The sequence below is a fragment of the Phaethon aethereus genome, assembly GCF_964289735.1.
Source record: "Phaethon aethereus genome assembly, chromosome: 9".
NCBI classification, from domain to species: Eukaryota; Metazoa; Chordata; class Aves; order Phaethontiformes; family Phaethontidae; genus Phaethon; species Phaethon aethereus.
This window is the reverse complement of record NC_138585.1, coordinates 28,079,132-28,101,930: the sequence shown is the minus strand read 5'-3', so window position 1 is coordinate 28,101,930 and position 22,799 is coordinate 28,079,132. Positions and strand designations below refer to the sequence as shown.

Below are 22,799 nucleotides of genomic sequence, written 5' to 3'. Positions count from 1 at the left end.
CTCAGCTCTGGGCGCCATCTTGTTTCCTCCCATATCGGTTGCACCTCACCCAGCGCGACGCCCTGCGGTTTCCAAGACCAGGAGCGCGAAGCGCAGTACTACAGTCAAGTTACTTCACTTCCATTTCCACACAAATTATCACTAATTTAATTTCCTTCCCCGCCCACCTTTGATTGCAGGGTTTACCTTCAGCGGTGCCGCTGGCACCCTGGGTTCCCCGCCTCCTCAGGCCGTCCGCTCGCCAGCAAGTCGTTGCCACAGCACAGCTCACCGCCCTAAGCCGTCCCCTGGGGCGAACGGACCGGCCGCCTCCCCGCGTTTCAAGCTCCTTGGAAGGTCCCGGCGGCCTCCGGTGGGTCTTCGCAGCCCTCACAGACCCCTTCTTCCCCACACAACCGTAGGCGGCTCCGGGGAAGCGGGGAGGGGGGGACGACGGGCCCGGGCGCCGGGCAGGGGAGGCTCGGGCCCGGGTCCGTCCTCCCCCCCTCCCTCGGAGCCCTCAGAGCTTTTGTTCTCCCCTTCCTTAAACTGCCTCCTGCATCCAACCCCCCCAGGGCAGGGCAGGGTGTTCCTCCTCCCTCCCGTTTGAAATAATGAGCAGCAGCAGCTGGGGGTAAAATAATAAACTGATAGGGAAGGAGGTTGAACTCTGTATTGAGTTTTTTTGGGGGGTTGGGGGTTGTTTTTTGCAGCTGTGCTGTAGAAATTTCTCAAGCAAGTTGCCCAGCTTGAAATCCTAAACAAGCCTGGCAATTCAAGTGTTCTTAAGTAGTTGGAAGCATTCAAAACATTAAGAACTAAGAGCAGATGAAATAACACTTTAAAGAAGACACTTTTAATGTAATACTATAACCCATACACAGACTGTTTTAAAAAAAGAAAAATTAGAATGCAACGAAACCTTGAAGTGTATTCCACTGTGACTTTTACCTAACCATGTTTCCTGTAGCCTGAAATTTTAGTCAGTAGTGATGATGGATGGGGACAGAAAGTAAAAAAAGATTAATTAAATGGGATGAAAGGCAGAAGAAGGGAGTATTTCTGAAGGTTGTTTCCTCCCACAGTACAAATTTAACAAGTGTTTTCAAGTTTAGTTTAATTAAGCTATAATTACCTTCTGTGGAAGTATTGGTGAGAAGACTGCTGCACAGCTGGAATAACACAGTAAGTATAATTACTCACCACCCCCAATTAAAAAGAGTCTTTTGAGATGTTTCTAGCAGTAGCAAGAACAGTTTAAGTATTATTAAGCAGTATTTTAGCAGTTTTTTTGAATATCTATCTGTTACCTGATGGGTTAAAAAAAAGCTACAGCAGGACAAGAACCATACATCAACTACCATTGCTAGCATTGCATTTTCTCTTATTAAAAAAGCTACACTGAACACAGAATACCATGCATATACAGATAATACCAACTATTCTGAAATAACTGCTCTTCAGTATGAGGGAATTACCAGCTTACCCTAAAAAATTTTTTCCTCTAGCTAAATAAATGCTATAAAAAAGCAAAACAAAAGAGGTGAATATGTTGGCTTTATCAATACAGATGAAAGTATGTCAACTGTAGCGTTCACTCTGGAATCGTGGAGCATAGTTTCTGGCACTTTCATTCTCCTGTGTTGTGATTAAGTCTATAATAGCTGTCAGGACTGCTGTATCCCTGGATTTAATATCATTCCAGTCCACAGGATGTGGGTTTTCTATTTTTTCTTGTAGAAGATCATCGAGCTCTTGCCTTAAATTCTGGAAAGTTTGTTGGAATGAAGGAAGAAAAAAAAAAAGAAAACAGAAAAGAGACTGGCAATTAGACCTACACACAACAACATTATTACAGTAAGTTCAAATCCCTTGGGCTCTCCATTCTCCTAACCTTTACACCCGCTGTTCTCCCATCAATTAATTTCAACATTGCTATCTTCAGGATCAAAAGCTGCTTCTCAAAAACTAGCAGTTTCACCTTTTATGACAGATGACCATCTCTGGACGTGATGGCCTTTAACAGCCTATACATCCATTAGCTGACTATTTCAGGATTAAGAATATTTGGGTTTAAAAAAAAAAAAAAAAAGAGTCAGATATGATTTCTAGGATCTAATATTAAACAGAGCTCTATTCAGCTCCTCCTTCCACTGGAACTTATTACTGCTAGCTGAAGAGCCCCATCCTCATGTTTCCATATCCATGTGGACATTTCATGATCGAGTCATCCCACAGCTTTTGCTACACAAAACTGGACGGAGATTAATCTCTTCAAACCGCTCACTGTAAAACATGTTTATAAGTCCTTTAGATCCACTCTATGACTCTTCTCTGAAGCTTCTACAGTTTTTCAATATCTCCATGATTTTTTCAGCATAGGCTCAACATCACTGCTATATTCCTGATGCCTGAAGAGGCACACAGCCTCATTCTCTTTAGTCAAGCTATAACACTGGAAACAAAAAAATAAATTGGGGTGCCTGCTCCTGAGGCCAAACATAAGGGAGTACATTACTGTCTACTTCTGCCCAGTTTACCATGTGATACAGATTGTTCAGAATGTTATTTTTACTGCTGCATTTTAACTTGCATTCATCTACACACCTTCAGTAGGTCTCTTGTTTACTTCATGTACTTGAACTGCTTACTGGGAATACATTTAAAACATTATCATCTCCCTACAGTGATAAATCAGTAGGTACACAGTAATATTGAATATAGAAATCTCTAGGAAGAATCAGCATTACACTAAGTCTTCCATATACATTATTATTAAACATAGTCACCTTCACTAAGTGCGCTATTCTTGCTGGAGACTGGAAAACAATCCATTCATCCACAGCAATGGTATCCTGATCTTTATCCTTCTGAATGGATATATCTCCTCCAAAGAACAAGAGACAGTATGGAGAGACCTCTGTACAATCATACAAGTAAATCTGCAAGACAGAATTTCCAATCACCCTAAGTGACATCAGTAACCCTCAAACTCGTAACAGAATTCCCAAAGATTAGAGTCATTCATAAATTTGGGAGACATATAAAGTAACTCAGTTGGAAAAGTTACATGAAATCAGATTGAATAGGAGGAAAAATGGTCCCAAATACAGTCCTTCACACAAAGTGGTGAAATCAACTACTCCATCACAATCAGAGGGAAAAAAAAAATTCAGCATGTTCAGAAATGTTACACTGGATTGAACTAAAAAAACCAAAACCAAACAAAATTTACACCTGTTATTGCCAGAAGCTTAAAAAACTCCAATCCCTCAAAGAACCAACCCAACTAAAAAAAAAAAAAACAGAAGGTAGTACTTCTGGAAAAATACCATCAGTATCACAAAGAACACAATCTGATGGCATGTAAAAGGAATGATGCAAGACAGGAAGGCTTCAAACAAAGGCACTGTTCACATCCCCTTTCAACCTTGATTCAACCTTATTAAAGAGCTACAAAAATAAATTACACAAATATAAACCCTTCACATACGCTGCTAGTTCTCATCTTCAAATGGTACACAAGCCAGTTATAATGGAATTCTGTTTCTTCCACATTAACCGATTTAGGATGAATATTAACTGTTCCATCTGTCTTGGTGCAAACTTTCACCCTTAAAAGAAAACAACAAAAGTTTTCATTTTAGGATTGAAGTAAGATCTTGAAAGTTTAGCACAATCATGTCCCAAGTTAAAAACCTCCTCCAATTCTCTACTAGCATAGTGAACTCTGAAACTACAAGGACATTCAAAGAAACTTTAATTCCTTTCCCAATAGATTACAATTGAATCTACTATATGAACTTTTAGACATGTCTCTCTCTGCCTTTAAGAAGTTTGAATTCTTTGTCAATTTTACACCCTTAGAAACCCCTGTCATTCTCTCAAGTAGAAAGAACAACTAGCATTCTGTTTCCAAATGAAGGAGTTACTGAATTTGGTTACATAAACCAAGTTTCAAGCAACTTCTTGGAAAAACCACAGTGAGGAATTTTTATATCCAAATTCTTTGCTCAGTGTTAAGCGGTGTCAGTGTGGAACAAGGGACTAGCTACACGACTGTTGACCAGTCTGGAGTGGTGCAGCTCTATTTGTACCATGTGCCTTTGAACAAACCTGACTCAAGGGATAACCATCAACTGCTTTGGCTACACTTACTACCCAAAATCACATTTCCCTTCTAACACAATAATGCCATCAAACAATAAAAAGCAGAAACCCAGCACAATATATATGAAGCACAGCTGTTCTCCTCCTTCCCGCATCTCAGAGATGTAATTCGCTTGGTGTAGATCACGGAACTCTCTACTCCCTGAGTGAAGATGGATTTTGCAAAAGACAGAATTCAATGTTTGGAACAGAGACAGCAGGTGGGAGAGCCTCTCCAGCAAAGGGGTTAGTGTAACACATCTCGCTTAGTGGACTGTAAAACAGCCTTCCTCGGCATCTGGCTTACACCTAGCTCCACCGCGTGGCAAAGGCACAGCGACACAGTAACTTGCATCAGGTTTGCAAACTTACTGCATCCTTCAGGTGACTTGAGCACACTGGACTGCTTAAAAAGGAGTATCAACCGACTAGCAGTGTCTGCTACATATGGGTCTAAATTATACAATCTAAAGTACAATTTTGACTATCTTACTCCTTCATAGAAATAATCACTTGGGTTTTTTTCTGGGGTGTTTGTGGGTTTTTTTTAGTTATAGGCATAATGATTGCTCCTAGCTTGCTGTTTTGACATTACACTCCCAGAAAAATTGATCCAAATGTTCAGCCCTTCATTCTGTCTTAAGTCAGGTCCATGAAGAAAGATGTCTTCACGAGTATACTGTTACTATATAACAGTAACAGTTAAGAGTAAGTAGTCTTATATTGTAAGTAGTGATAAATCAAAAGACTGGAATTTCTGGACTCTATGTTGCCGAATAGTAAGAAAGGATAGTGTTTCAACTGCTGCTGTAGATCAAAGATGATGGTAGGACTCTCTTAGCAGCACTGTTGTTGGTATATTGTAACATTATCCACAGCATGATAAGGTCACACAGACTATTTCACAGACTAGCAGGTATCTGACTGTTAAACAAATTAAAGATCAACAATCCCATGCTCTCCTCTGTAACTCCACACCCATGACTGAGCTATACAGGGATTCATTCATGCACTCAAGCCATTGCTTCACCTTGCCAAACTACCTAGTATAGAAAACAACTCGAATACAAACCAACATTAAACCAAACCCTTACATTTTTCTCTTTTTGCTGAAGCTTGGACGGATCTTCGCAACTTTTGGATATAAACCAGCACAGATCACTGCTTTGAGCAACTTCTCGTTATCTGTAGAAGACGGCAAAGTAAATAACGCAGTTCTGCAAACTGAGATTCCAGCTATCAGAAATGTTCCATTTCCTTCCACTACTTACCTGAGTTGGTATTAGATTTGGGATCCTTGGGGTCTCTGCTATTCACAAACCCAGCTGCAAGGAGATGCTCAGCAAACTGTCCTTTCATGTTATGCAGCATCTAGGAAACAACAAAAATGGTCCCAGAATGATGCTGTGCCAAAAGGCTCCTCTCCCTTCTTCTGCACAGACACAATCCTCTTTCTGAAACCATCAGGATGTTACCTGGAGCGTATTTGAAGACAGGAAATACTCCCAGCAATAGTCTTTCTCAGTTCTGAAACCACGACGCCGAGTCTCTTCCCAACCCTAAGAATTAAAACCATAGTTCAAAGGCATTTGTAAGTGAACACATACTAAAAAATTAAGGACAGCAAAAACTGGAGGTCAACAAGCAACATTTTTCTCTAGAAGGGAGAAAGTAAATCCTTTGATATCTTCATTTTTATATATATGCAGCACAGAGTAGAAAAACACAACGTTACAACCTTTGAAAAAACTTCTTCCATGGTGAGGAGTGAAATCTAGCTAAGTTTGCCAGGACTTCATTTGTTACCGTTAACAGTCCAGGATAGAGACTGCATTCAGGGCCACTTGTTTCCCCTTCTTCTCACCTTCTCCCCTTCATCTGTATCACACGATACAGCTAAATCTCCCAACACTTTGAAGTCAGCTTCAGCCTCTTGTAGAGGCTGGAAGGACAAGAATTAATGACTTCAGCAAGGCTACTAAAACATTAGGTTTTCTTTGTCTCTTTCATAGACTTATCCACAAGAAATTAGGTTATTGAGCCTGAAGACAAGATTCCTCCACACTAGAAGGGCAAAAACTCATTTGGTTTTATGTTTCTGTAGAAGCCAAGAAAGACTTCAAGAGCATAAACCAATCAGTTTCTTCCTTAGAATAATTACTCAAAATTCTAGAAGAAAAAAACAAACCATTAAAACATGCCTACCGTGAAAGCATTCACCACAGTTAGATGATCACTTTTAGTGTTCTTTGACAGTTCCTTTCTTCTTGCATCTGCTACTTTCTCTTTGCCCTAAGAATAATTAGAACCTATAAAATATTCATGACTGACATGCCATTCTCTCTTCCTAATTAAGATAGAGCTATACAGCAATACTTTGTATGCTACATACATGAAAATTAAAGTTACTTCCAATATTCTGTAGGCAAAGACAATACTTCATAGTATGTGAAGGCAATCTTTTACTAATAAAAATGTAATTAACATGAAAATAAGATTAATGTGTTTTTAAACTATAACATCTCAGTTAGTCCCAATATCCTTCTGAAATTCTTAAGAATCTTATGCATAATTCTCCTTTTAGAAACTTTACCAGAGGAATGACAAAAGGGTCTTTGAAGCTGAGGCTAGCTGCAATTGTAAGTACTGGATCCAAGCAGCAGAATAAAGCGCCAAAGAGGATCATTTTTCCAATATGCGGTTCAACTGGTAATCGTGCTAAATGGACACCTAGTGGAGTCAGTTCTTCTTGTCTGTCCAAAGCATTCTGTCAGGAAAAAAAAAAAAGGAAAAAAGAATAAACGCAGTGTTGGAAATGGGGAGAATTTCCTTGAAATAGACCTTAGCATACCTACAGAACAAAGAAAAGCCTAATAGCCGGAGAACACAGCTAGCTGTAATAAGGTATGGTAGGAAAGTGATCAAGAAAGTTATGGAGAAATAGAAATGTTCAATTAGACCCAAGAAAATGGCAACCATCTTTAATTGCGTTTCAAGCGGTTTAATAGGGCTCAGTGTCTTCCTGGATGAAAGTATGAAGAATTACTAACACTTCAGTGTCTTCCTAATATCAAGGTTATTTTTAGACTTGTACCTTACCCTAAATATCACTTCTGTTTTTATTTACCCTTTGCTACTATACAGCATTGTCATACAAAATGTATGGCTGAATTTTATCAAAACACTTATAGAATCATGCCATCAGTCTAAATACTGCCCTTCATCTAAATCGGAAGTTTCAATTTATTGCTACAACTGATTTGTACAAACGATACTAGAGCAAGAAGTCAGCAGTACGAACATGTCATTAATCTCTCCTTCCCCAGCATCCAAAGGGGCAATGACATACAAGATCTTTCTCCTATAAGCCTTATTTGCCCACGGAAAAAATATCTCAAAGTATCTCTTCACTGATCTGACTAGGATAGGAAGGCTTCGTTGGATGCAACCATGAGCAGGGTGGTACGGAAGCAGTGAGTTAATTAAGTATCTGTAGGCAACTTAAATGCGAGGTGCATGTATATGTTCTGAGTCATTTAGAAAGTTCCTCGGGCACTACTCTATGCAGCCCATAAACATCATGTACAATGTGAAATTCTTTCGTCTGTTCAGTGAAGATGTATAAAGGGTCTGCACAATACGATAAGGGGTTGCAAATGTCTAGACCTGTACAATCAGAATTGTCTGATAACAAAGCAGTAACGTGTTCTAAACAGATTTTCCCTTGCATGCACATTAAGCAATACCTTACCAGCTCCATTAGATGATTTATGGCCAACATTACAGCATCACGAGATGGTGGATCCATTAGTTTGCTCAGAAAATAAGCAATTCCACCAAGCTTTAGAATCTGAAAGAAAACAAAACAAAAACCTGCAGCAATTGGAGAAAGATGGCTACCTAAAAATCAGTAAGCAGTAACCACACTAATGTAAAAAGTGTGAGTAATTCACAGCTTGAGTTAGAATTTCACTGAGTAAGAAGAGCTAAGGAGAAAAATAAAGATGTATTAATGATGAAACATAAGGATCTATTCTTCATTCGGTATGCACACACATGGTATTCCTTATGCATGCATTAGGAATTCAATACAAATTGCCAAAAAGGAAACTCAGTTCTAAAACTACTTTTTAGTAAAATTAAGACGACATATCCCTTGACTCACTGGCATTCTCACTGAAGCTACTCTGAATATTTGGAGGCAGAGGGGGGAAGCACAGTCCAAATCTGTGCTAACAGACATCAGCTTTTATTTATACTAGACAATCTTATTTTTCCTGGGTTTGATGCATCTAGATACAAGTATGCATTTTGCAAAAATCGCTGCAATTATTAGCTAAATATATTGTACTTACAGTGTAACAGAACTTTGACTTGAAGACAACCCTAGGCTCACAGTTGCATTAACTCAATCTCTTATTCCAATGGAAAAGTAGATAATAAATATGTTTAAAGATTCCTATCTTTACCTTGATTTGTAAACAGAGTTCTTCCAAAGGTGTCCTCAAGATCTCTGGTAACTGATAATCATCCAGAAGGCTAGCACGCAGTCCATTGTACAGATGGTAACAGTGGCCTGGCTGAACTCTGGAATTAAAGTAAACAACTGTATTTTTTTGCCTATGATACTGTGACATTATGGTTGTGTTTGTTTATAAAAAGCTTTCCAAAACACCTCAAGGAATTAGAACTGAAGTGCATTCCATTGTAAAAACCGTTTCAGCCTTCTGAAACACAGACCCATCAAGAGGAAAAAAGGCACGCAGAACACCGAAAACTCCTACCAACTGCTCAAAAGGAGTAATCAAGAGACCGGAAAAGAACTGTAAGTCTGAACATGACAGAAAATATTCCACAATATATTTTCAGGAGAGAAATTTTTTAAAAATTGCTATGTAGTTAAGTGATATTAATTTATAGGCAATTTTCACTTTAGTGTATCACACCTGATTTATGAGGCTATGAAGGCAAACACTACCAATAAAAATAAAAAAAAAAATGCAGGACTTATTCTTCTGTAAGGAGGAGGGAAACTCATGAGTTAAATGCAGCACAAGTTAATCAGTTTCCTAGAAAGACAAAGAAATCATTCTTTCCATAAGAACAAGAGACAGTTGTGCTAGCATCTGCTTCTGAACATAGTAAAGTAGTATCTTCAGCACGCATGTGCTCCAAGACTGATGGAAACAAAACTCTAACTATCCCCCTTCTTACCTTCCTGCTCGACCTTTCCTCTGCTTGGCATTAGCTTTACTAACCCACTCTGCTGCCATTGTGCTAATGTTGTTCTGTGTGTCGAAGTGAGTTTCCTTTATTTTTCCACCATCTATAACAAACACGACGTCATCTATTGTAATGCTGTTTTAAAAAAAAAAAGAAAAAAAAAGAGAGAAAAAATGCAACTTTTCATCTTTGCAAACTTGACCTAGGATTTTAAAGGGGTTTAGCCTCTCTTTATCCCCTCCCAAATGGTGAGCCGACAAAAAAAAAAAAAAACCCCACAAAACTGTGTTTGGAATTTCATTAAGAATTACATTGCTAAGCAGTTCAATAAAGAGCTCGATTTATTCTCCTCAGTCTGGCAAAAGTCACCACATGGGGGTATAAAGTCTGCAGAGAGGATAGACAGCTCAGATTTATCATGTATAGAGGTGACTCATTAGAGTAACATCCACATTTTAATGGTTTGAAACAATTAAAGCAAAACTCCTGTTTAGTCTATAAACATTTCTAGAGATGAAGCATTATAAATGAATGATACAAACACAAAACCATATATTTCTGGAAACATTAAACAGATTTATATTTTAAATTATCAATTTATTTTGTTAAATGTATTGCTTTTTTTGATCTGTATAGCTAGCTATTTACCTAGTCTCTGCAATGTTGGTAGCAATCACGATTTTCCTTACTCCTGGCGGGGTCTTCTTAAAAACCTGTAATTATCCATGGCCCATTTATATGTTTGCCAAAACCAAACATGTGCTTAATTTTTTTTTTTGTAGTTATGAAATATTACAAAGGCATACCTGAGTCTGGTTAACAGTAGGCATCAATGAATGTAAAGGTATGATAATAAACCTATCTGAAAATTAAAAAGCAGTAAGAGATATGGTATAAGCATAGAAACTTTAATTTTACAGGAAAATTAACTATGCAGAATAGAGAAAATATGCTGCAAGTCAGTCTACTGCTTCTTATTCTGATTTCACAGCTATATGTATATCATAATGGCAAATTCTAAAGTAAAAAGGTATAAAGGAATTTTTTTATTATGCTCCAATGACTTGACAAGTTTAAGAAAATATATGAAGTTACGTACAGTAATTTAGATTTCATTTTTAAATTATCAAATTATTTCATAATTGCTCAAGTTTAATAATAAACTGACACTCTCCTCAATCTTTCAATAAATTGAAATTCTTTATTTATGGAATGTATGCAACATGAACTGTAAGACAACTATCTAAATAGTCAAGAGCACAGTTAGATGAAAATATGAGTTATGCAAACAGGACAAATTAAAGTGCATCAGACAGGGATAGGGTATTTTAGTCTCCTATTAAAAAAGCTTCTAGGAATAAATGGTATTGGAAAGAACTATCAGCAAAGCAGTAGACAGAAGCCGCTGAAGAATCAAAAGAGGACATGAACACAGAATGAAGAGTGTTAGTTTTGGATGGAAGTTATCATAGCTACAAGGAAGGACAAAAGGAAAAAGATGCAGGTCAGATTCTTTTTCAGATTGTTCACTCCTACACTGATAAAAACAAATTATTACCATTAGCAGATGAAAGATACCACAGAAATGCAAAAAAAGTGCTGAACACACTGTAATAATTTTGAGAGGAGAGACGAGAGAAAAAAATAATCCAGTCCAATACCCACAACCACATGCAAAAATAAAGAGTTTGTCACTAACGCTACTGTTACAATTTCCATTTAGAATTTTGTTTTTACCTGACTTAAACATCACTTGTGACATCAAGAGATCATGCAAAGTGCTAATGTTGTCCCAGCCTGGGAGAAACACTAGAATCGCACCATCCTATATATAAAAGAGGGAGAGAAGGGAAAAGAGGTAAGAATAAATTACGCACTGTGTGAAGAACCAGCTACTTGCACAATGATACATATATGTTGGAGAGCTGATATTTGAAACTTTATTGACTCAAATTTGGAACAATGTTTGTAAGACTGTTTTCCATTTAAAAAAGTTACCTACATGTATTATCTGAATGTAATAAATAAAAATTTGATTTTAAACATTTTTCCCCTGCAGTGTTTTAAATACAGCCATTGCAACACTAGAAGAATTTGAGCTGCAAATAAAACAGAGAAACTAGTATATAATTTTCAACACAGGAAGAACAAAATGCGACACAGCAACTCATCCTCATTATCCACAGCTTAAATGATCTATCAACTGAAATATTATTTAATATTTTTAATAATAAAAATTCTCTTTAAGGAAGCAGCCAAGGTGTCAGCTCTTCCACAGATGTTTTTGAACACGGAAACAAATCTGTAACTCCAGGTTATGACAATCTACATACATTATACCTACCGTAACAGAAGTTATTCTTACTTCATGTTTGCCACTGCTTCAGGCACAGGATCCTTCCAATACTAATACTCTGATAAAGTTATTACTAAATAACAAGGTAAGGCACCTTTGGGGATAACTATTAATGCAGCTGTATTAACTACTAATTTTGACACGCAGAAAGTTAGAAGAGTCTCTTAGCTGTGTGTTTGGTAAACGCGGATAGACTTTCGCTAGGCTGTATAAAAATTCAGTCTCCACAGCATCTAAGTCATATTTAGATTATTTCTACTCAGGCAGAAAAACCATTAAAGCCATCTGCACAACATAGATACAAGGCAGCAAACATCAACTTTAAGTACTGCTCTTGCCCTCTCCCTCCCATAGCTGTGGAATTAAGAATGGAGATTTAGTTGTACACTAAAGAGATTTTCAGACAGTTTTCTACAGCTATTTCACAAAACCTAACTTTTACTACAGACTACAAAGAATACTACCTTTGACAAACACATACGCAGCCACAGAAAGAACTAAAAGTTTAAATTTAAATTTTTAATTATCTGACTTTCCATGAAATACCTAAAGGAGTATAATTAATTTGAAAGCTTATTTAAATGTTTATCCAAAACAAAAAATGCAGCAATGTGAATCCAAATGGCACCCAAACCTTCCAGTCTCTATCTTGTTTTATTTGCGGGATAATCCCTACTACAGGTGAAAGAATTCAGGCTCTTTTTTATCCCTTGCTCAGAAGGGACTATAAACAAGCATATAAGAAGTATTTGTAAGTTTTCCAAGTTTCTTATGTACATGGCTCTCATTAATACCCAGAACCCTATTCAAGAAAACTCTTAGATGTGTGCTCCCCTTTAAACATGGATTCTATCCCATCACTTCAATAAACACTGCAATGAACCACATATTAAACTCAGGGCTTAAATAGTAATTAGGTATTTAAAGCTGTTAGATTACTTCTGAGAAGAGCAAACCAAAAAATTATTCTTCTTTATACCTGTATGATAAGCCAAAATAACTATCAGCTCTGACATTCCCAACAGGCACTGACAACAATTCAGGCACATCATTAGAATGTGATGACAGGAGACAGAAGCGTACCTCTTCTTCCAAAACGATGTGTCTGATAAGTGCTGCTATAAGGTCAAGGTCAACCTTGTCATCATCCATCATTTCCAAGGCATCTATGGTACTTGCTGAATACCTACAGGCATTGAAAGAGCGTACATACTGGTAACTTCTTAACATACAAAGACATGCACTCATGTTTCTGTTGTAAGGCTCTGCAATCACACATCTATGTAACCCACTACTGATCAATTTATTTTTGTCTGTTCAATTACTGTACCTCCAAAGTATTCTCGAGATTTAATTAGTGTGATTATTGTCAGTTTAGAATAGTAATTTTAAGAATTACCATGTTATGACTGAACTGCATCTGAAGCATTTACATGATCTCTCTCCTCATGGATTAGCTAGGACCTAAACAATCTGGGTTTACACTTCAGTTTCTCTCTCACTCACAATGAGCACAGGAGGCATCTCATCTTTCAGCCAAGCTACCATTATGGAAACAATTGCCAACTGGGGCAACTGGTGGGAAAGGGGAGGAGGAGTGCAAGTGGGATGAGCAGAGCATGGGATAGGCCAGACAGAGATACAGCTATGAGGACTTTTCCCTTAGGGGAAAACAAAAACAAACCAGAGATAAAACTGAGCCACCTATATTCATTACTGTTACCAAGCTGGATATATAGACAGTCCCAAAATCCACAGGACAAATAAAACAGGAAAAAAACCAGGAACATGCTGTTCCTGAAATAAATCAGTCAGGCCATCCAATTAATCAACTCCTCCAGATTACCAAAGAGTAGTCAAATGTTGGCAGTCAAAAGAATATTTCAAGTGGACAATGTCTACTAGGTGCTCAAGAGGCAAAATTATTTAGCTTGGTTTTAAACCACTCTAGAAGAATATTAAAATATTCTGAGGAGAAGGTTGTGGTAGGGGTTTTTTTGTTTTGTTGGAGTTACTGGTTTGGTTTTGTTTGTTTTTGTTGTTGTTTTTTTAAACCAGCATATTTTGCTGATTATGAGACTAAAATATTGTGAGTCCTCTCTCAAAGAAAAAGACCGAAGGAGGGGAGAATTAGTCAGAAGATAATCACAGAATCTTTGGGTTGGAAGGGACCTTTAAAGGCCATCTAGTCCAACCCCCTGCAGTGAGCAGGGACCTCTGCAACCAGAGCAGGTTGCTCAGAGCCCCGTCCAACCTGACCCGGGATGTTTCCAAGGATGAGGCATCCATCACCTCTCTGGGCAACCTGGGACAGGGTTTCATCACTCTGTGAAAAATTTCTTCCTTAGATCCAGTCTAAATCTGCCCTCTTTTCGTTTAAAACCATTACCCCTTGTCCTATTGCTACAGGCCCTGCTAAAAAAAGTCTGTCGCCACCTTTCTCCTCAGCCCCTCTCAGCCCTGGCAGCTGCAGGAAGGTCTCCCCGGAGCTTCTCTGCTCCAGGCTGAGCCCCCCCAGCTCTCCCAGCCTGTCCTCCCAGCAGAGCTGTTCCAGCCCTGGAGCATCACTGGGGCCTCCTCTGGCCCCGCTCCAGCAGGTCCATGTCTCTCCTGCACCGAGGGCTCCAGAGCTGGATGCAGCACTACAGAGGGGTCTCCCCAGAGCGGGGCAGAGGGGCATTAGAAGAACTAAAGACCAAAGCTCAAGAAGCACTAACATTATGCTGAAGACTGTAACGGACAACAGCAACATCAACACCAAGTGACTCAGGAGCTGGAAGTTCTCTTACAGTTTGCACAAAGGAAGCGAATTCTCTGTGATGACTCTAAAGCACTCCAATGGTTGCCAGCCAACTGTACTGGCAATTCCATCGTTATTGTTTTCCACATGAGCAAGTATCACATAACTGATAAAAGCACAGTAACGGAATACAGCACTAATTTACATTTCTCAGTTAAGTGTCTAAAAACTTAATGCAAAGAGTAATTTGAGAACAACCTGCCCCGCAGCTGCCTTAAGTAGTCCGGCCATCGTTCCCTGTAGATTTCCTCTTTTTCTTCTTTTTCTGGTCTGCTTACATGTCCTTGCATGAAGCCTTTCTTCCACCGTGGCCGACGGTCTGTGTTTTCTGGAGTATACCTTCAAAGTTAAATAACAAACATAACTAAATTTTGAAACTAAAGTAACTTAAAGCCAGCTGCATGGTAGTTTTCCAACCTATGGACAATATGCTGTGCTTTAGCTATACCATGTAAATAAGATTCTTAGATTTCTTTTCTGAAAGAAATCTTACTTATAAAAACCCGGTACCATCTCTAGTAAGCATGAGAACAAGCAGAAAAGAAAGTGAGAACAAACAGAACGACTAGCTTGATTTAGTAGCCTAAAAATTCACTACACCAAAAGAGAGACAAGTTTTTTTCCTTCTCAAGCCAATGTTTCCAGGTAGCTATGTGCCATTTTTAATTACTGTAAAAGCTACTAAACTTCCCTGGAAAGGTTTTCTGTTGACAAACACAGCTAATTCTTCCACAGGTTATTTATACCAAGGTAAGCTTTGAAAAGGCATACTAAGCAAAAAAACCCAAAATATTACCTATAATGGTGTTTCAGAAAATACACTTACCTCAACTTCTCAATTACATCTTCAAGAAGATACTCCACCACTGGGAAAGTGAACCCAGGTATGTGAATCATTGGGCAATTATCTGCCAAGGAAGGCATAAATCAAGTTTTTAAACAGCAAATAAAATACTGTATTGAAATAACAGAGGGAATAAACATTCTTCATTATTTTTGCAGTATAGTTGCCAAGTCTATAGGGCCTTTCTGTTTATTTTGAAATTCCCATGGAAGATGCTAAATTCAATTCCAAATGAAGTTGCTGAATAAAAAAAAGCATAGGTAGCAAGCAGCGTATTGTTCTCCAGCATGTTCATCTGCTTCCAGCTGCAGGATAAAGCTGGAAGACTGAACAACTAAAGGCTTCATTCTGGTGGCCCACTCACACTGAGACTTCTAAGATACAATAAATATTAGTAAATATCTTATATGAAAACACTCTGGAGATACAGTTCCCATGATATGTCTGAAAAGCAAATACAGAAGCAATGTATGCTCATGATGAGATGAAACTAAGGAAACAAGCATCTTCATCAGCAGGCAACTATTTGTAAAATTGAAGTCATTACCTCTTTTGATAAAAATCAATCCTAAAATTTGAGAACTGCATTATACCACAGAAGCCTAAATTACTTACAAGGAACATTCATAGGAAGCGTTTCACCTACCAAAATAGTCCGAGAACTTCTCTGCATTTAAAGTAGCACTCATCAGTATTACTTTCAGATCCAAACGAATATTCAAAAGATCTTTAATAATGCTCATTAACACATCTGACTGAAGATTTCTTTCATGAATTTCATCAAGGACTACATGACTAATGCTGGACAAGTGCCTAAAATAGAGTAGCAGGAAGGTAAACATTTGTTTTTAGCAAAATTAAAAACACAGAGACGAGACTGTTAGAAACAGCTCTGTAGTCAAGTCATTTCATAATTGTGTTCAGTTTCTTATTAAATAAGAAAACTTACTTATCTGACTGGAGCCACTGTAGGACAATTCCTGTGGTACAGTATAAAATTGAACCTTGTTTCCTTGGTAACCGACTGAAAGAGACACATTAAGAATTCCTCAGTTCTATTCTGTATTTTACAAAGTACTTTAAAAGCATAAAAATCACAGTGCAGATAGTCATTATAGACATTATGAAATATGCCTCATTCTCTAACATCCTCACTTAGAGTTCAATTGGTGGAACAAGGAATAAGGCCACAGTTGCAGCATTTTTGTTGACAGGGGAATGAACTACTTGAAATTTGACAGAAGCTCTGACCTTCCAGACATCATTTTTCATCATTTGCACATTGATCTGCTGACCCCAAATTCTTGCAGCTATCTAAGCTCAGCACAGATGACAGCTAAACATACAGCAGCGTAACATGCTTGATTAAATAGTAAAGAAAAAATGATATTCAGTAAACTCAAAATAAAATGCTGAAAGGACTAAGCTGTCATCTCTCACCAGCAGTTTTTCCTCAACGATAATTGAGATTCCACTATTTGCTGGTAACATTTCAGGTATTTTTTTTTAAATTATAGATGACTCCAAACGTAATACCTTTTTCTCTATGGCACTAGGTCTACGAACTCTTGTCAGCACACCTAACTTTATTACCTGATCTCAGTGGGATTACTCAATAGATCCGTGTAGCAAATATAAAATTTTCCCTAGAAATATGGCTTATAGCATTCTCTCCTTTAGCATGCCTGTTTTCCCTTGAAATTCATGGGTTAGGGACAGTTTTATCTCTATCTATAGCAGATCCTTTTAGAAGAGCTGAAAAAAGGACTTACTAGATGAAGTACAACTTGGTGCTAGCCATTGTATTTTGTGCAACGTGTAACAATAATTGCACTCAAACTTTTTGCTGAATTTCAGAAGCCTTATTCCCTACACCAGCTATTCACAGGAATTCCTTTCGGAGAAAATGTCAGAATGAAAGCAGTCATCTGTGTTAAGAACTACTTTTCAAATTTTCTTGCTTTAATACCAATATATACTACTGTACACGAATGCACAAAAACTGGCAAGGGAGCCTCTCTTACCTCTGTAGACGAATCTGGTACCCTGTACTCTTGCCACTACCACATGCCTCTGCCCTTTCAGCAGCGACTCTCTCAGCCACCTTCGAAAAATAAATAAAATCAAAATAGCACGTTAAAAAAGAATTTTAAAAATCCCACAAGGCTGATCTATGACTTAACTACTCATCGGTAGGAAATACTTAGAACGAAGATGCTATGTAAACAACAAAAACACACTGAAAAATCACTTTTTCTCCTCCTCCAAGAACAGTATTTCCTGTCAGCAACGCAGAACAGGTTTGTGATCCAGGACAAGTTTCAAAGGAACACAACCAATAAGGCATTAGCAATACACTTACTCTTTCAGCAGGGTGAATTTTTTCTTATTGGAAGTAAGGGTCTATGATCAACTGACACTTAACTACCAAGAAGAGTAATTACTGTGTACTTAAAAGCCAAATTCTTTCTTGCTCCTTAATATACCTCTAAAGGGCCTGACACAATATTAGTGTTTACCTTAATTCATATTTGCACTGCCCAAATCCATTAAAATCAGATATAAACCATTACTAAATTCAGGGAAGAATGAGGCTTGCAGTGCCAGTACTTATTAACAATCCAAACTTATGAAATATCAAATTAGTGTATATTAACAAAATTGCTGCTTGCGAGATCCAAGACAACTGAAAACAAAACACACAAAAAGCCATCTTCACTGTCTGCTACAGGCTCAATGCTTATCTTGAGCTTTAAATTTAATATGAGTATATGTGACAGCAAAGCAGTTTCTTTGAAAGGTGCATAGTACCCCATCTGGTCATTTGGAATTTTTTCAGTTCTTAATTTCAAATAATCTAGCAGATTGTACACTCAGTTCATAAATTTGCCCACGGATCCTAGGCCCAGTAAGAAACATATCTTCATTCAGCGATTCTGAGTAAGGCAGTCATTCTTCCTCAGATTTACTGGGGGGGGGGGGGGGGGGGGGGGGGGGCAGAAAATAATGAGAGAAATAAGTTACTCAGTTTGTCAAAACTGCACTTACGGAGATAGCACTGATCCTCCTAGGCTGAGTACAAACAATCCTGCATGTAGACCCTTTCCCTTGCTCTATGTAATCATCCAGGATGAACTGTGTAACTTGGGTTGTCTTTCCACAACCAGTTTCACCACTTATCACAGTTACTCGATTACTGTTTATAAGGTTTACAAGTTCCTGTTTCCAAACAAAGAGAAAACATTTATTGTGTTATTATTCAAAACAAATTTAGAAGGGTTTTGACAATTCTCTGCTACTGTGCAGTGAACTGAGAAAAGTGTCATAGCAACTAAAGAAACAGACACTCATCTGTTTCTTTTAATAGTGAAAAAAGTTTAGTTTAACCACACAGAAGTAATTTCTGCACATTTACACTTCACATGTGTAAGGTTTAAAGCATATCAAGTATTTAAAACTAGTATTCGCATTTAAGACCGTGTATGAAAACAACACAAAATAACTACAGTGAAAGTCTGACAAAAATTTTTTAACTTTTCTTCCTCCTACTTGCCCTCTGTATGTCTTTGGTGACTGAAAACAAGCATTTTCTTTTGCACTGCAAGACTGTACTAACTGAAGATTCAGTACAATATTTTAACATTCCTTAAACCGACAGTAACAGATTTCTTACACTCCCAGCCTCTACCTCCCAATCCAAAGGACTGTAAAGGGGAATATAACTATTTTAAGAAACAAACACTAACAGGAAGGCCCACATTATGACAAATACATTAACTTTAGAAAGGAAGCTCACTAGTCATTCACTGAACCTGCAAAAGAAAACATAACAGAATACTGGTAATTTCTATTTCATATAGGCAACATCAAATGAAGAATTAACATAAATTAATAATAACCCATATTATCACTGATCTTATACTTTGACTGGGAAACTAATGGCAGTAACAGCCATTAAGTCTGTGATTAAAAAAGAAAAAGGTTTAACTGGATTTACATTAAATTTGAAATTGGGCAAACGTTCAACAAATGGCCACAATTTTTTACATATATATGTATATATATATATGAAAAAAAAAAAGCAAAAGAAAGCATGACAGTTTATGTAGTGGTCAATTACTCTATACAAAAATCCAAGCAACTAGGAACATCCTAGAACTTTAAGTGGCAGAGAAAGAGAAAAAGACCTGTACTTTAAAAAAAAACCCAAACCCAAAGATTATTTAAATGTACCTAGCATTCAATACCATTTCCATGAATAACACTGCCCCTACTGATAAACTGCGTATAGCCCCAGAGTAACCTCACACATATCATGAGGCAGTGAACCTGAGCTGCTCTGGAAAGAAGTCAAACCCAGTATCAGAACCTGAGAGGCTTCATCACCTTCACAAAAGGTAACAAACGTTTCCTGTTAGTCCCAGTTACACAACTGTTTTCTCTTATTTTGCAACAGAAACGCACATTCTTTCAAATTAAGTACACATTTACCTGTCTCATCCCATATGAAGGCAGTTTCTCTCGGAATCTCTGAGGAAACAGAAAGTAACAGTGCATGTCTTTAAACGCATTTTCAACACTGAAGTAGTATAAGATATTTCATCTACGATCTAGGCTAAACTGAGAAATAACATGACAAACTGTTCAGCTAATAGGTATATAAACACAGGCTCACTAGAAAGAAGTTTAATTCCATGCATGTTTTCAGTTTCATTAAATTTAGCAAAATTATTTAAAGCCAACAGTTCAGTACGTGAAGAGGAAGGTATACACAGTTGCAAGACTAGAGCCTTGTACCAAAGGGAGAACCACCTGTTCATGGTAAGACTGTTTTATTTGAGAACTTTATATATGGCCATTAGAACAACATAAACTATATTTTGAAGAGACAAATCCTTCAGAGCCCATTTTTGTGCTTTCAGTTTTAGACATAAATGCAGGGGTACAATCCATTAAAAAAAAACCAACCCCCCCAAAGTAACTAAACAATGCATGTGCTTAAAATTTTAGATTTTATGCAATCAGAAATTGTGACTGAAAGTCTGTTTTTTAATCGCTGTCCTATTGGTACGTATGCATGCTGTAAATTCTGAAGGTAATTTTTAGCCAAAGTAACATCATGACAACTTCCTAGTAAATAAGTTGCAGGAAGTTATGTTTTTTGGTTAGTTTAATTTACAAAAAACACAAACCAAAAGCTTTCTACTTAACACATGGAAAAGCACCTGCATTTCAATATATCTAGGATCAGATTTCTTCTTTCTTAAGTCTTCTTTAAGTTGCTCATCTAAATCAGTATCCTGCTCATTTTTCTCGAAGAGATATTCCACATCCTGATCAAGAAATGTTTTTTCCAAGACTGGTCGTTGCTTTACAGGAGCTCTTTCAGCATCTGGTTTCACTTTTGCAGGCTGCTCTGCAGTAGGTCTGAAATAAGTGCAGAGAACAGAAACTGCAAAGACTATCCAAGACGTGCTTGGCCACTGGTATGCTGAACCATTCAAGGCAAACCTTAAATCTGTTTTTGAGACATTACATCAATGAGTTATTTGACCATCAGCCGATGAGAATATGGCGTATGCCATTAAAACAACTGAAGTCTGAAAATTACCAGCCATCAAAAATTTTACATCACTGTCTAGAAATATAACATGTTCTTCTGTATCAAATGAAGCTTACAGAGCACCAAAGCATCTCCAGAGAATTACTGCTTAACCCACGGTCAGAACCACTGCCCTGCAACTGGATCATTTGGCAAAACAGAGACCCAAGCACCTCATTTCAGTGGACTCAGAGTAACACACCCAACTGCCCATTTCACTGCTATTACTTAAAGTCTTTTAAGTGTTAAGAACAGGCCCTCTTTCATGGAGGCTGAGAAAACATCTCAAGTCTGTACAATAACTGAAAAATGAAGTCAAATTCCACCTCCAGAAGAGTAATTCCAGAGGCCATGGGAGCTGAAAAATTCCATGTATCTACTCTAGTAGGCCTGGAGATCACTTAGAGCATTTTATGATTTTAAGTAAAACACCCCAAACGCAACAATAATCTGGAAGAGAGTTTTACAGCAACGATTACAACTATCTGTTTCAGTATGGCAATACACGTAGAGAAAATGGAGTATATTTGTTAACCTAATTCACTCGCTAAACATAAATATTTTCTTATATATCCTCCTACCAGTTTGTGCAAAGTTTGTTCAACTCAAAGTAAAAAAAAGCATTAGTAATTGTTTCTCTTTACCCGTCTTCATCCCCAGACCACCAGGACATGGCTTCTTGCTCTTTTTCATTTTTAGTTTGGACGGTGTTCAACAGCTGCACAATTTGCTCTTCCCTGCGTTCATCCATACGCACAACAGCTCTCTAGTGAAAAAAAGAAAGTACAATTTTCATCAACACGATCTCAGCATATCTACAGACACCACACGATTAACACCTCAGTGCCATTCTCCAGCTAGCAAGACTCTTTGGCGTGATCAGAACCTTCTCGCTGAGCTTCTCCTCGCGAGCCATTCCCCCGCGCAAAAACCAGCACACCTCTTTCAGGCAAAACGCTGAACCTCCCTAAGCCGCGCACCCGCAGCCGAGCCGAAGGGCAGAGTGGGCCAGCCCCGAGGCCCGGGCTCTCCCCGAGGCCCGGGCTCTCCCCGACAGCCTCGCCCCTCCCGCTCTCCCGGTCGCCGAGGGCCGTGCTCTCCGACCGAAAAGGGCGGCTGAGGCCGGGGACATCCCCGCTGGCCCCGGCCTTCCTTCCCCGCCGCGCTGTGGAGCGGGACGAAGCGCCCGCAGTCACAGCTGGCGGCGGGGAGGGAGCGCAGCTGGTGCCCCTGCCCGCGCAAAGGGCCGGCGGGGCAGAGCCGCGGCCGCCCCTCACCTGCTGCCGGTCCGTCTCCTTGCTCTTCTGGCCCTGCTTCCGCGCGTACCACAGCCCGATCTCGCGGCCCTTGAGGTGGCTGGGGTGGCGCCCCCGGCCGCCGCCGCGGCCCCCGTGTCCCCCCGCGGAGGAGGAAGAGCCGCCATCGCCGCCGCGGCCGCGGCCCCAGTCCCGGCGGTGCTCGTAGCTCATGGCCGCCGGCAGCCGGCACCCACGGCCGCCACCCCCGCCTCATCCGCTGCCTCACTTCCGCCCACCGCCCCGCCCCAGCACGCCCCGCGCCAGCACGCCCCGCACCGAGGGCCGCGGGTTCGCGTCCCGCCCCGCCCTCCTCCGCTCCGCACCTCCACCAGCCCGGCGTCCCGCAGGGCTGCGATGGCAAGCGCTGCCGGAGGCGCGCCCGGGAGTGAAGCACAGCAGCGGTTAAACACGGCAAGATATTCACCGCAAGATGCCAGTGAAGTTCATCTTGCACGAATCTCTCTTCTTGTTTCAATTTAAGTTGATTAAGTTTTGATTTCCCCTTCTGAGGCTCCAGGTAGGATTTTAAGGAAACATTAAATGTTGGT

At 39.1% G+C, this 22,799-nt stretch overlaps 1 protein-coding gene across 1 annotated transcript; it reads right to left on the bottom strand.

The window, feature by feature from the left end:
* Positions 1 to 1,465: 1,465 nt before the first annotated feature.
* DHX36 (DEAH-box helicase 36) lies at positions 1,466 to 22,422 on the bottom strand (the record flags this gene model as incomplete). The annotated part of the gene is made up of 25 exons (XM_082003488.1): positions 1,466 to 1,746; positions 2,769 to 2,921; positions 3,473 to 3,593; positions 5,223 to 5,313; positions 5,400 to 5,499; positions 5,604 to 5,687; positions 6,334 to 6,420; positions 6,722 to 6,895; positions 7,880 to 7,978; positions 8,598 to 8,715; positions 9,343 to 9,486; positions 10,000 to 10,064; positions 10,158 to 10,213; positions 11,089 to 11,176; positions 12,791 to 12,893; positions 14,706 to 14,846; positions 15,334 to 15,415; positions 15,998 to 16,164; positions 16,301 to 16,375; positions 17,376 to 17,455; positions 18,400 to 18,570; positions 19,843 to 19,881; positions 20,577 to 20,778; positions 21,598 to 21,719; positions 22,231 to 22,422. The coding sequence occupies 25 exons, from the start codon at positions 22,420 to 22,422 to the stop codon at positions 1,561 to 1,563; spliced, it is 2,940 nt and encodes a 979-aa protein (XP_081859614.1). The 3' UTR covers positions 1,466 to 1,560.
* Between the last annotated feature and the right edge of the window lie 377 nt (positions 22,423 to 22,799).